General features: G+C 39.3%; 1 protein-coding gene across 2 annotated transcripts in view; it reads right to left on the bottom strand.

Annotated features, from left to right (window-relative positions):
• The window catches only part of TARS1 (threonyl-tRNA synthetase 1), a 110,663-nt gene that overhangs the window by 65,743 nt on the left and 32,353 nt on the right, over window positions 1-12,567 (bottom strand). For both annotated transcript variants that reach the window (XM_030193010.1, XM_030193009.1), the window contains exons 6-8: window positions 9,784-9,901; window positions 3,395-3,459; window positions 1,488-1,566 (exon numbers count right to left, since the gene is read on the bottom strand). In XM_030193010.1, the coding sequence (XP_030048870.1) occupies window positions 1,488-1,566; window positions 3,395-3,459; window positions 9,784-9,901 (262 nt within the window). The remainder of the gene's footprint in view (window positions 1-1,487; window positions 1,567-3,394; window positions 3,460-9,783; window positions 9,902-12,567) is intronic.

The raw sequence follows: 12,567 nt of genomic DNA, 5'->3' as shown, positions 1-12,567 counted from the left end.
AGACGTGAAGGTGGTAGAACTAGAGGACATGAATTAAGGTTGAAGGGGGGCAGACCCAGGAATAATGTCAGGAAGTATTTTTACACTGAAACTTTCTGCTCCGTGTGCTGCTGCGGCTAGGAAAGCGAATAGAATGTAGGAAAGGTATGGAAAACAGGTGTGAGGATGTTATAATGTCGTTGTATCGCTCCATGGTGCGACCGCACCTTGAGTATTGTGTTCAATTCTGGTCACCGCATTTCAAGAAAGATATAGTAGAATTGGAAAAGGGTGCAGCGTAGGGAGACTAAAATGATAGCGGGGATGGGACGACTTCCCTATGAAGAAAGACTAAGGAGGCTAGGGCTTTTCAGCTTGGAGAAGAGACGGCTGAGGGGAGACATGATAGAGGTATATAAAATGAGTGTAGTGGAACAGGTGGCTATGAAGCGTCTGATCACGTTTCCAAAAATACTAGGACTAGGGGGCATGCGATGAAACTACAGTGTAGTAAATTTAAAACAAATCGGAGAAAATTTTTCTTCACCCAACGCATAATCTGGAATTCGTTGCCTGAGAACATGGTGAAGGCGGTTAGCTTAGCAGAGTTTAAAAAGGGGTTAGACGGTTTCCTAAAGGACAAGTCCATAAACCACTACTAAATGGACTTGGGAAAAATCCACAATTCCAGAAATAACATGTATAGAATGTTTGTACATATGGGAAGCTTGCCAGTGCCCTTGGCCTGGATAGGCCGCTGTCGTGGACAGGATACTGGGCTCGATGGACCCTTGGTCTTTTCCCAGTGTGGCATTACTTATGTACTTATGATGCTTGGAATTCCCTCCCGTGGTTGGTGGTGGACATGAAAACGGTAACGAAATTCAAAAATGCGTGGGATAAGAGAAAAGGAATCCTGTTTAGAAGGAATGGATCCACGGAATCTTAAACTGAGAATGGGCGGCAAAACCAGTAACTGGGAAGAAAAGCCAGTGCTGGGCTGACTTGCAGTCTGTGGCCTGGTCATGACTAAATAGATATGAATGGGCTGGAGTTTAACTGTTAAGGGATTTCAATGTTAACGTCAGAAATTTTAGTACAATAACAGTGCTGGGCAGACTTCTACAGTCTGTGCCCTGAAAATGGCAAGGTCAGATCAAGATAGATATACATATGAAGCATTATATACCATGTGTAATAAGTTTATCATGTTGGGTAGACTGGACAGACCACACAGGTCTTTATCTGCCATCATAGACTATGTTACTGTGTCACATAGACTATGTTGTGCCTGCTTAAACTGGGAAGGCACAACAGAGAAGGTATTTTCTCTGAGGGTTTTCATTTTAGCAAAGCACTGTAATATATACTTTACCAATGCCAAGACTATCTGTGTTGACATACTATACAGAGACAGAATATTTTAGTTGCCACACCTTCACATAGGCTTAAGTACATTCTAATTTTTTATTTTTTTTTACTGAAACAATAAGCGTGTAATAACATACCTTATGAATTTTTAAAGCCTTTATCTTGCCTGTATGCCTGACATGAGGTCCTCTACACAAATCTATCAAAGGACCACACCTAAAAAGAGACATTTATTTAAACAGTCATTTAAATACAGCTCAATTCATACTTGTAGCCAATTTTATTACATAAAATTTGAAATACATATGTGGGCTCAGAAATATTTGAATAAAATACTGACAGCGCATTATGGGAAATGCATTAATACTCAGTGACTGCAATTATTATGATCATGATTATTGATTATGAATTTGCTATACTGCCTTTTTCTGTCAAGCACGTCATAGCAGTTCATATAATAAAGTTAACTAGAAAATGATTCCTAAGATAGGAAAGACACACAATCATTCTACAGCAGTGTTTTTCAACCAGTATATCGTGGCTGTTCCCCAGGTGTGCCACAAGAGTTTGGGAATCCCCGTGACACTGCCTCAACACCAACCGGAGGGTACCACAGCAGGAACACTACTTAAATGCCTCCATGGGAGTCACCATTCACCCCGACTGTCACAAGCACAGTACAATGTGTCCCAAGCAGTGAGTCTGGATCCCTCCCTTGCAACCTCCAAGCAGTTCTGAGTCAAACTTTAGTCGGACTTACCACTGCTAGCTACTTTCCCCAAGCTCACAGACTCCATAAGTCTTACCACAAATGAGAAAGGCTCAGAATCGATACTCTGTCCCACACTCCAGTTGACCAACTGGACCAGGAGCAAAACACTTAAAACCAGAGGCTGAAATGTGTATCCATTCACCTGCTGGAGATAGAAAATACTGAGGAGCTGGGCTGAATGCCAAGAGAAATACGTCTCAGCTCAGTTTTCTATCTCCACCTGCTGGTTGATGGACACAACTATCCCACAGGTTTTGGAATAGTGGGAAGCTACATAATGAAAAGTAATGACGATACTTCTCCAAATAGGGCATACAAAGTAATGATTATATATTACTGATCATTTACAGCATTGAATAATACTTCTTTAGAAAAGCACAAGGATACTAAAGTTGTAATTACCACAGATCAGATTACCTCCGAGTAATACTTCTTACACAGCCAGGTTTTTAATGAGTACCAAACTGCATATACATTTGTTTCTTTTCTTAAGGTTAGAGGTAGTGAGCGACATTTTAAAAACGACATCCAACCCAGAATATGGACGCCTGTTTCTCATGTATTTTACAACAGAATCTAGCCTTTTCTAAAATACATGAGAAATGGATGTCTGTGTGCTGGTGAAGCCCAGCATGAACATTCATTTTACAAACTGAAATATTCAAACCATGAACAGGGCAAAACAAGGGATATGGGTGTCTTTGTGGCAGCACAGGAACATGTTCTTATAGGAATAAAGTTGGTGGGGAAATGGGCTTATGTGTGTAGGTGCAGTGAGTTGCCTTGAACAGCCACAACTGGAATGGAGATCTTCAATCAAAAGGAGGAAGAGGAGCTGATGAAGGGTACAGAGAAGCAAAGCTGTGATGACAGTAACGAGGATGATATGCTCTATGGGGGAGTGGAGTGGCGATGGTTGGATGAGAAAAGGAAATCACTGAAGTGTAAGAACAGCAGACAAGACAGAAAACAGATGGCTAGGGAACGGGCCTACTGGTCAGGTGAGGGACGTAAATGCCCTGGTGGCTTATAGTCTCCTCAGTGCGCACACCCAAGGCAACTGGGAGAAATATGCCTAGAAGTTGCAACTTACCCAGCATCTCACTATCATCTTAGTTAGATAGTATAGTTTCTATGTATTTATACAATGGAGCTTTATTGGCACAAAGAAGATCAAGTATCACAAAACAGAATTAACGACAGCTTTCTAAGAATATTTCTGTACTAGATTTTTTTTTTTTTTTTTACTAATCTACATTTGCAATAATTTACCTGTATATTGTAGTAGTAGGGGTGTTGACCTTTTCATTCAGGATGCGACACTTGAATTTATTATACTAAGAAAAACAAAATAAAAAATAAGTGAGACCACTTTTTCATATCAAATTGCATTAGTCAAGAATAGAATGAACTTTATGGTGAAATGTACACTTTTTTGGTGACCTGTACCTTGTATTTTATTTGCTTGAATTATGAATATTTGGGGCACAGTAACTTTTGTGCACCTTATTCATTTGCATTTCCTGGAATAAGAAATACAAAATTAGGGATGCTAAGAAAACCAAAAATCATCATAGATACCACTTATATTAGTTACACTTACCCCAGCTAGTTCCTCTTGTTAAAAATTATGGATTATTTGTAGCAAATCAAGTTTCTTTAATTTCAATTCAGTTTGTATAATGAAAGTGAACTGAAAAACAAGGCAGCTAAGCACAAGAGCAGTCCAGAAAGTTGGGGGGGGGGGGGGGGGGAGACCTCCTGTATGCATTTTTATTGTATGGGTTTCTGGAAGATCATGTACACTATTCTCAGGGCAATGGATGCTTTTCTCCAACTCTGGTTTGTTCTGGTCATTTGTCTCCTGGGTTGAGATCCACGTTTCAACTTCTATGTCATTTTCAGGACCGGTACAGAGAAACTCTGCACAAGGCTCAGGCCGCAGGTCAATGCCCGGCAGGTCAATGCTGAAAAGGGCAAACCATAGGGGTTTGCAAACCTCCCGAGGAAGTCCTTGCCAGGGGTGAGGCTTTGGGTGCAATTAACTGCTGAATGGCTTATACTCTCCATCATTATCTCTATGCTCAGGTTAATATAATTCTCAAAACATAAGAGTAGCCATACTGGGTCAGACCAATGGTCCATCTAGCCCAGTATCCTGTTTTCCAAACAGTGGCCAAGCCAGATCACAAGCACCTTGGAAACCCAAATTGTGGCAACACTCCATACTACAAATCCAGTTGCTTCCCATGTCTTTCTCAATAGTAGGATATGGACTTTTCCTTCAGGAATGTGTCCAAACCTTTTTTTTTAAACCAGATACACTAACCGTAGTTACCACATCCTCCGGCAAAGAGTTCCAGAGCTTAACTATTTGTCTCCAGGAAAGGAATTGCTTTAATACCCCAGCCCAGGATAAGAAAAAGAGGAGTGGTAGGAGTTCTTTAAAAGGTCCATGTATATATTTTAAAAACAGTATGTTAACAGCCAGTTGGAACTGAATAAAGTTTTAGCAAAGTACCAGAGACACTGAGCACTAATACTGAAGATTTACAACAAGTGTACTACTTTTAGACTGCCCTCGTTTTCATAATATAGGTGATAAATTCAGTAGTCACGCTATCGGATCTAGCTCTTCCAGGTAAATGATAGAATAAATGCAGGTCACATCAAAAACCTTTTGTTTGGCTCTTAAGTGACTACCTGGCTCAACCCTTTACAAGATCTGATCATTTTATGATAGGGATACAAATTTTTAAAAAGGCATCCAGTGATGTAAAAATCCAATTTTAAAGGAAAAAAAGTCACAGCTTAGGGGTAAAATAGATTACATAGTTCTTGTTGAGAACCCAAATATACTATTTCAGCAACCATTGGTTGGATCAGTTGAAACCTTAGTGCCCAATATTCAAAAAAGCATGGGAGGTCAATATTCAAAGCGATTTAACTGGCCAGAAACGGATCCCAGCTAGTTAAATCACTTGTTTGGGCTAACCAGTCATTTTCAGTGGTACTTAACCAGTTAGTGCCCATCTCAAAACCAGCTATTTTGGGGGCATTCCGGGGCGGAATCAGCAAACACCAAGGTAACCACATAAATAGGGCCATGTAAAAAAAAAGTCAGTCTTATCTTTATGTGGTGCCCCACAGCCAATTAAGTTCTGAATACCTCACTTACCCAGCTATGGCTTAGCCAGTTCTGGAAACCCTCAAAACCAGCTATTCTGGGGGCGTTCCTGGGCAGAATCAGCACTTAAATGGCCAAGGTAACCACATAAATAGGGCCATATAAAAAAGAAAAGTCATGTGGTGCCCCACAGCCAATTAAGTTCTGAATATCTCACTTACCCAGCTGTGGTTTAACTGGCTCCAGAAACCTGGAAATTCAATGCTGAAGCCCAGATGTGGCCCTGCATTGAAATTCCGGACATAACACCGGTGGTGGTCAGCAAAACACTGAGCATCGTTGGCTGAATATTGACCTCCAACTTTCTAAAATTGTGTCCTATTTTCAGACAAACTTAGGAGCCTAAGTTTTCAGATGAAAATTCATCTTAATGTAGGAGCTTAAAACCTATGCTTATAAATTTAGGCCTGTCATTCATTTGCCTATATTATGAGCCTACTTTATGATCCTAGGGGGCAATTCTATATAAGGTGCTGCAAGTTAAGTGCCAAAAACATGAGCACTATGCTAGTATTCTATAATGGCAAAGTTGCGCACCAAAGCCATTACAGAATACCAATATAAGTGGGCATTGATGCACCTAAATTTAAGCATGACCACTAGGGCAGGCATAAATGTTCATGACTAAAAGCAGTACCCGTGCATGCAGCTGATAAGTGTTGTATAAAAGCACATTTTGGCACACAACTACCATTGTAGTGTGGAAGGTATGCATGGAATCAGCACCTTTCAGCGTAAAATACAGAATTAGGGGGCTAGTACTGAAAATCAGTGCTAAGCTCTTAAATTTTTTCCGCACCCTAGAACTACCTTTGTTGTCACACACTATGCTCCTAAATTTAATGCTTCAGTAAAATTTTGGAGTATAAATTTAAGCATTTAGCCCTATTAAATTGTCAGAGAGGCCAACTTAGGAGCATAACTTTCACCAAATGAGTTACACAGCATTACATCTTTGTTGTACTTCAGAAAGCAGTGAAAGATTTTTCCATTTGCACAGGCGATTGATTAAGAACATTCTTTGTTTCTGACCTATCAGCAGCTGTTAGCTTTAATGTTGTATTGCTTATTGTATGATTTGTGTTATTCTGTTTTATTATGTATGTTTTTTGTACCCTGCTTAGAACAGTGAGATAGAGCAGGTAATAAATAGTTTAAATAAAGTTAGGAAAATAAATCCTGTGAATATCGCTGGCACTTAGTTAACCACTAGGATGAAAATCTGATCTGAAGCAGACTTTTGATAAATTATTAAAAAACAAAACAAAACATAACAACAGGAGGCAAAAAAGACCTTGCCTCAAACCTTTTCATGCTTTGAAATCACCCTGTCAAGCAAGCTTTAGAAAGACATGGCAGAAAAATGAACAGAGAAACTGACAATCTTCTCTAGAAGGCAATTTTAGAGTACAAAAACTAATACATGGCCTGTTTCTGTTCATTTAGGTGATGGTTCTCTTGAGGTTAAGGAAGCGATGAAGCTGCTAGGGGTGATTTTAGATAGCAGACACAATATGAAAAGACAAATTTGCAATATTGTACAAACATCTTTTATGTATTTACATCTTTTGCATAACGTAAGACCTATGTTATCACTGTAAGACTTTAGAACTGTTGTTCAGAGCTTGGTTTTGTCGCAGCAGGACTATTGCAATGCCTTGTACCTCGGACTAGTTGTTTTGCATGTCAGGGCATTGCAAGTGGTCCACAATGTGGTTGCAAGATTAATAGTGGGTGTGTCAAAGTTTGTCCACATGACTCCAATTCTTAAACAGCTACATGGTTACCGATATTTCAAAGGATTCGGTTTAAGGTGTTGGTACTTGTACGTCAGACTCTTTATTCTAGTGCACCATTTTATTGCAAACAGGTTTCGAATGTATATGAAGTTCTCTGAGATTCGAGATCGTTATGCACCTTTCTACAGATGCTGCTGTGAAAATACAATTTTATGTTGAGATCAGAGTGGCTGCTTTCTCTGTGGCTGGGAAAGCTATCATAGGCAACATTTAAATCTGTTTCACTTAACATTCTTTATCCTCAACTTTATAAGGACTAGTTCTCTGATTAATTACCAAATAAGGATTCCTGGCATTCTTCTTTATAAGTAAAATAAAACTCCACAATTAGAGTGTGTAAATGTTGTAGAGCTGGAAAGATGATCAATGGCAAGATTAGTCAGTTGTGGTCAAGAGGGCTGTAGGAGCAGGCAGACACGGATAGTTTTGAGGGAGATCAATATGGATTAAATAAGATTCAGACCAAAACAATTAAATGTATATTTTTAATCCATGTCCCTCTTGGCTGTCTGCTGACTAATATTGTCAATTCTTCTTTTAGGGATGGTTTGCAGTTATTTGCCCTCAAAAATAAAATAAAAAACAAACAAAAAAACACAAACACACACAAAAGTTATAAGTCAATTTCTAACTTGCCATTTCTAGTTATAGTCATATCATATTTAGCAGTCTGTTTACCTAGATTAGGAAAGGAGACCCTCCGGCCAGCAAGGCTTTTCCATCTATATTGTGGCAATCCAGCTGAACAGAGCAGGAATGAAAGTCAATTCCACTGCTGCTGTAACTCCAGAAACAATGCTGTCATTTTCCCGTGCATCTCCCCAATCAACAAAAATCAGTAATTTTTCTTTCTACTAATCCAAGTCAAACCAGAGTCAGGATAAAAATATCAAATGTTTCACTCTCTTAAAAGCGTACCTTATTATACTGGAGAGGTCCCCTCTACTAACCCTACTCCAGACTCCTCCAACTCCTCCTTACCACTGTTCCCTCTAAGATGCACGGCAGCACACCTTTTGGTAAGAGGCCGCGCAGCCAGCACACCGGGACCTACTTTTTCCTATGTCCTTCACTATCGCTGCTTCCTCAAATCACCTTTCTACAGCCCTGAGCGCTTGAGAGACCTTCCTGTACATAACTGCGACTGCCAGTCCACCCCCCTTCAACATTGCTTATTGTTCGGGGGCAGAGCCGGCAGCCACAGGTATGTACGGAAAAGAGGCGGAAAGCTATAGGCAGAGACAGTGAAAAGAGGAAAATTGAGGACTGGATAGTAAGAATAGATTTAAATCTAGACAGAGGCAGAAAATAAATTGAAGAAAGCTGTAAGGAAAAGGAAGAGAGAAAAATGACAAATGACACAAAATCCTGGCAAGAGAGTTAAGACAAGGCAAGCAGAAACCATAAACTGGGACCAACACAATTAAAAAAGCAAAGGCAGACTTTTAAGATAAAGTACTGTGGTAGCTGTGTTAAATATAAACAAAAAATGGAAACAAGGTGTTATGTTTTTATTGGACTCATTTTAATACCTTTTTGACTAACTTTCAGAGACCAAAACCTCCTTCCTCAGGTCAGAACAGATACCATAACAGCGGTATACTGTCCTGACCTGAGGAAGGGTGTTTCGCCTCTGAAAGTGAATTGAAAAACATATTTAGTCCAATAAAATTGTATCATATTTTCCATTTTTTGTTTTACTTGTATTTGTTAATTTGTAATGTGGTGAGTGATTGGAATATGTCAGTTTATATATTTTGCAAAGTACAGGCAGCATGCATCACAGTTTCTCTTTCTCTAGTGTTGCACTGTATGCAGAGCCTAGCTTCTTGGGAGTTCAGTTTAATTTTTATTTCTATTTTTAGTTGGTGGTTACTTATTCTATACTGGGTGAGGGTCTGTGTTCTGCATGTATGAAAGAGATATGGTTTTCTTTTAGCATTGACTGCAGGATCAATCTATACTAATCTGGCTTGTTTAGTTTTCCAATCGGTGTATTGATGTTCTGATCAGACTCAGAAATGTATGCTTCAGTATCATGTAGTGTTCCCCTTCATGAAGGGCTGCAAGAATCCCCACCCCTCATCTAGATGGTCGCCAATCTCAATTCATACTTTATTACATTAGAGATAGTGCTCAGCACAGCAATGTATGGTCTCACCTTGGATAGGGTTGGCTTGTATTTTCTGGCAATGTTAGACCTCTCAGCCATCTTTGACTTGGACGAGTAAAATATTATGACTTACCATCTCTTAACAAAAGGCATCCGAGATGCAGTGGCAAACTGGTTTGTGTCTTTTCTTTGGAATAGACCCCAGCCAATGCAAATCATGAGAAGCAATATTGTCAGCTGAAAACTAGCAACTAACTTAAAGTCCAATTTACAGTGTTATTCCCCATAGACACTGAACAGGCCTAACCTTTGGTGCTTAGTGGGTTGTTTTTTTTTTTTACTATAGGCTTCAGAAAGATACTATAGGTGCAGTCTAGGAGGAAACCTTTGAAGAGAATGCTTAAAGATAAGTTCCTCAGCCTATCAGCTCATTAGGGTGGCAATTTTCATCTCTCTCAGTCTACATTTATCTTCTTCCTGAAAAATAAGACTTATTCAGTACAACACAGCATAAAACTCTAAGCAGTTGAAAAATGAAGCATCAATAATAGAAGAGATTTACCTTAAACATTTCGAGCAAAGTCTCCTTCTTTACTTCTAATCTTTCAAACTGCTGCTTCTCCTTCATGATCTTCTTGCACAAATTTTCCACAGTAGTGAAGTCATTACTAGATACACCTCTACAAATAAGAGTAAATATTTTTAAATTTCCTTCAAATTATCCCATTTACTTTTCACAGGTATGGATCAAAATGCTTAATATGGTATTATATGCAGTTCCAATGTTTCAGTGAACACCTGCACAGTATTGCTTGTGTTCATCTGGAAGATAAAAACTAGAAGTACATAAGTATTGCCATGCTGGGACAGACCAAAGGTCCATCAAGCCCAGCATCCTGTTTCCAACAGTGGCCAATCCAGGTCACAAATACCTGGTAAGCCCCCAAAAAAGTACAAAACATTTTACGCTGCTTATCCCAGAAAGAGTGGATTTTCCCCAAGTCTAATTTAATAATGGGTCTATGGACTTTTCCTTTAGGAAGTCGTCCAAATCTTTTTTAAACTCTGCTAAGCTAACCACCTTTACCACATTTTCTGGCAACGAATGTTTAAAGTCACAGCATGATTTAATGACTTCAAAGAAGCTAGATGCTTGCTTTCAACAAGACAAAGATAAGTCAATTGCTTCTGTACTAGATTAAGCTCAGTACACCAGGGCTGCAGTTTGTCTGCAGCCCAGAATTTAAGCGACAGTGCACTATAAAAATACAAAAAAATATATAATGAATTGTTGCACAGACAAGTTTATACACTAAAGGACATTAACAGCAAGCAAGTTGAGTGCACTATCGGAGGCTGGGGGCAGTCTATGATTATAAAAAGAGTAACAAAAGCAGAGGCTTAAGAGAGGTATGATATAGAATGCCAATGTGACGGTATGAGACGTCCCCTTAGTAAACAGTACAAGGTGTATTAAGTTATAGCTGCTCCTCCTGCAGTCTGTTGTGTATTTTTCAATTATAATAAGGTGGAGCACTGCCATTTTTGTGTTATTTTTTGATTATCCTAGAAATAAGCAGTAGATTTTCTCCAAGTCCATGGACTTTTCCTTTAGGAAGTCATCCAAACCTTTTTTTAAATTCCACTAAGCTAACTGTTTTTATTACATTGTCTGGCAAAGAATTTCAGAGTTAAATTACACATTCAGTGAAGAAAAATTTTCTCCGATTTGTTTTAAATTTACTACTTTGTAGCTTCATTGCACGCCCCCTAGTCCTAGTATTTTTGGAAAGCATAAACAGACGCTTCACGTCTACTCGTTCCACTCCACTCATTATTTTATAGACCTCTATTATATCTCCCCTCAGCTGTCTTTTCTCCAAGCTGAAGTGCCCCAGCCGCTTTAGCCTTTCCTCATAGGGAAATCGTCCCATCCCCTTTATCATTTTCGTCGCCCTTCTCTGCACCTTTTCTAATTCCACTATATCTTTTTTGAGATGCAGCGACCAGAATTGAATACAACAGAAGAAAGGTTCAGAGTATGATGTGCAATTCTGGACACCACACTTTCAAAAAGATAAACAGGATGGAGTCGATCCAGAGGGCGACTACTAAAATGGTCAACAATCTTTACCATAAAGCATATAGGGACAGAGTTAAAAACTAAATATGTATAGTTAAGAAGAAAGGTGAGAGGGGGGAGATATGATGGAGACATTAAATATATACATGGTATAAATGTACAGGAGGAAGGCCTCTTTCAATTCAAAGGAAACTCTGGATCAAGGGATCATATGAAGAGAGTGAAAGATTTTTCTTGAGTCTGCCTCCTATGGAAGTATTTCTTTAGTAGTTGGTGCAGATGTGAAGACTGAGTAGGTCATATGGTGTTCATTATGCCATCATTTTCTATGTTTCTACAGAAAGTTGAACGAAAAAAAATACTTCAACGTTGTCAACTCAAGAGTTGGCAAGCTTTCAAATACCCACAAAAACTTATAGTACTAAAATAAAAAATTGGGGGGCAGTAAGTGGCATTTAAATGTAGGCGTGCCTACTGTTATAGAATAGTAGCGCATCAAAACTTAGATGCCACAGTTTACACTAGATCAATGGCAGGCACAAGCTGCAATGCGCTATACTATTGTATAACACGTGTGAACTGTTAGGCAGAATGCCAATGCTCTGTTCACTGGTACAGCCCATTTGCTGTTATGCACTATTTTATTTAGATTTTGCTCACACCTTTTTCAGTAGTAGCTCAAGGTGAGTTACATTCAGGTACACTGGATATTTCTTTGTCCCAGGAGGGCTCACAATCTAAGTTTGTACCTGAGGCAATGGAGGGTTACGTGACTTGCCCAAGATCACAAGGAGCAGCAGCGGGATTTGAACCAGCCACCTCTGGATTGCAAGACCGGTGCTCTAACCACTAGGCCACTCCTCCACTCCATGCTACTAGCGCATCAATGTCACAGAACAGAGCTTAGTGCATACGTATTTAAATGTGAATTTATGCACTTGAATGATGTCAGAAGTGTGTCTGTTCTATAAAACAGTTCTCAAAAAGAGGGAAACCATGTCAGATGAAAAGAGTGTTTGTCTTTGTATGCTCCCTAGCTACCTCCAAAGCCTATGCGGGAGCTGATGTAGACTACACAGCACCCTTGATGAGCTCCTCAACTACAGGAAGAACCATTAAGAAAAGAACAGAGGTTCTTTTGGTAAGCACCAAGTCTCACAGAAGCAGAGAACAAAATTAAAAGTAAGCATTTGGCACTATACTGAAGCATTAGGGAAGAATCAGAGCTTCTCCAGTGTTCTATAGGTGAAATTTGTCTCCTGA

Source organism: Microcaecilia unicolor, chromosome 2, assembly GCF_901765095.1.
Source record: "Microcaecilia unicolor chromosome 2, aMicUni1.1, whole genome shotgun sequence".
Classification (NCBI taxonomy): Eukaryota; Metazoa; Chordata; class Amphibia; order Gymnophiona; family Siphonopidae; genus Microcaecilia; species Microcaecilia unicolor.
Note: the sequence above shows the minus strand (reverse complement) of the source record. Positions and strands in the feature narration are given on the sequence as shown.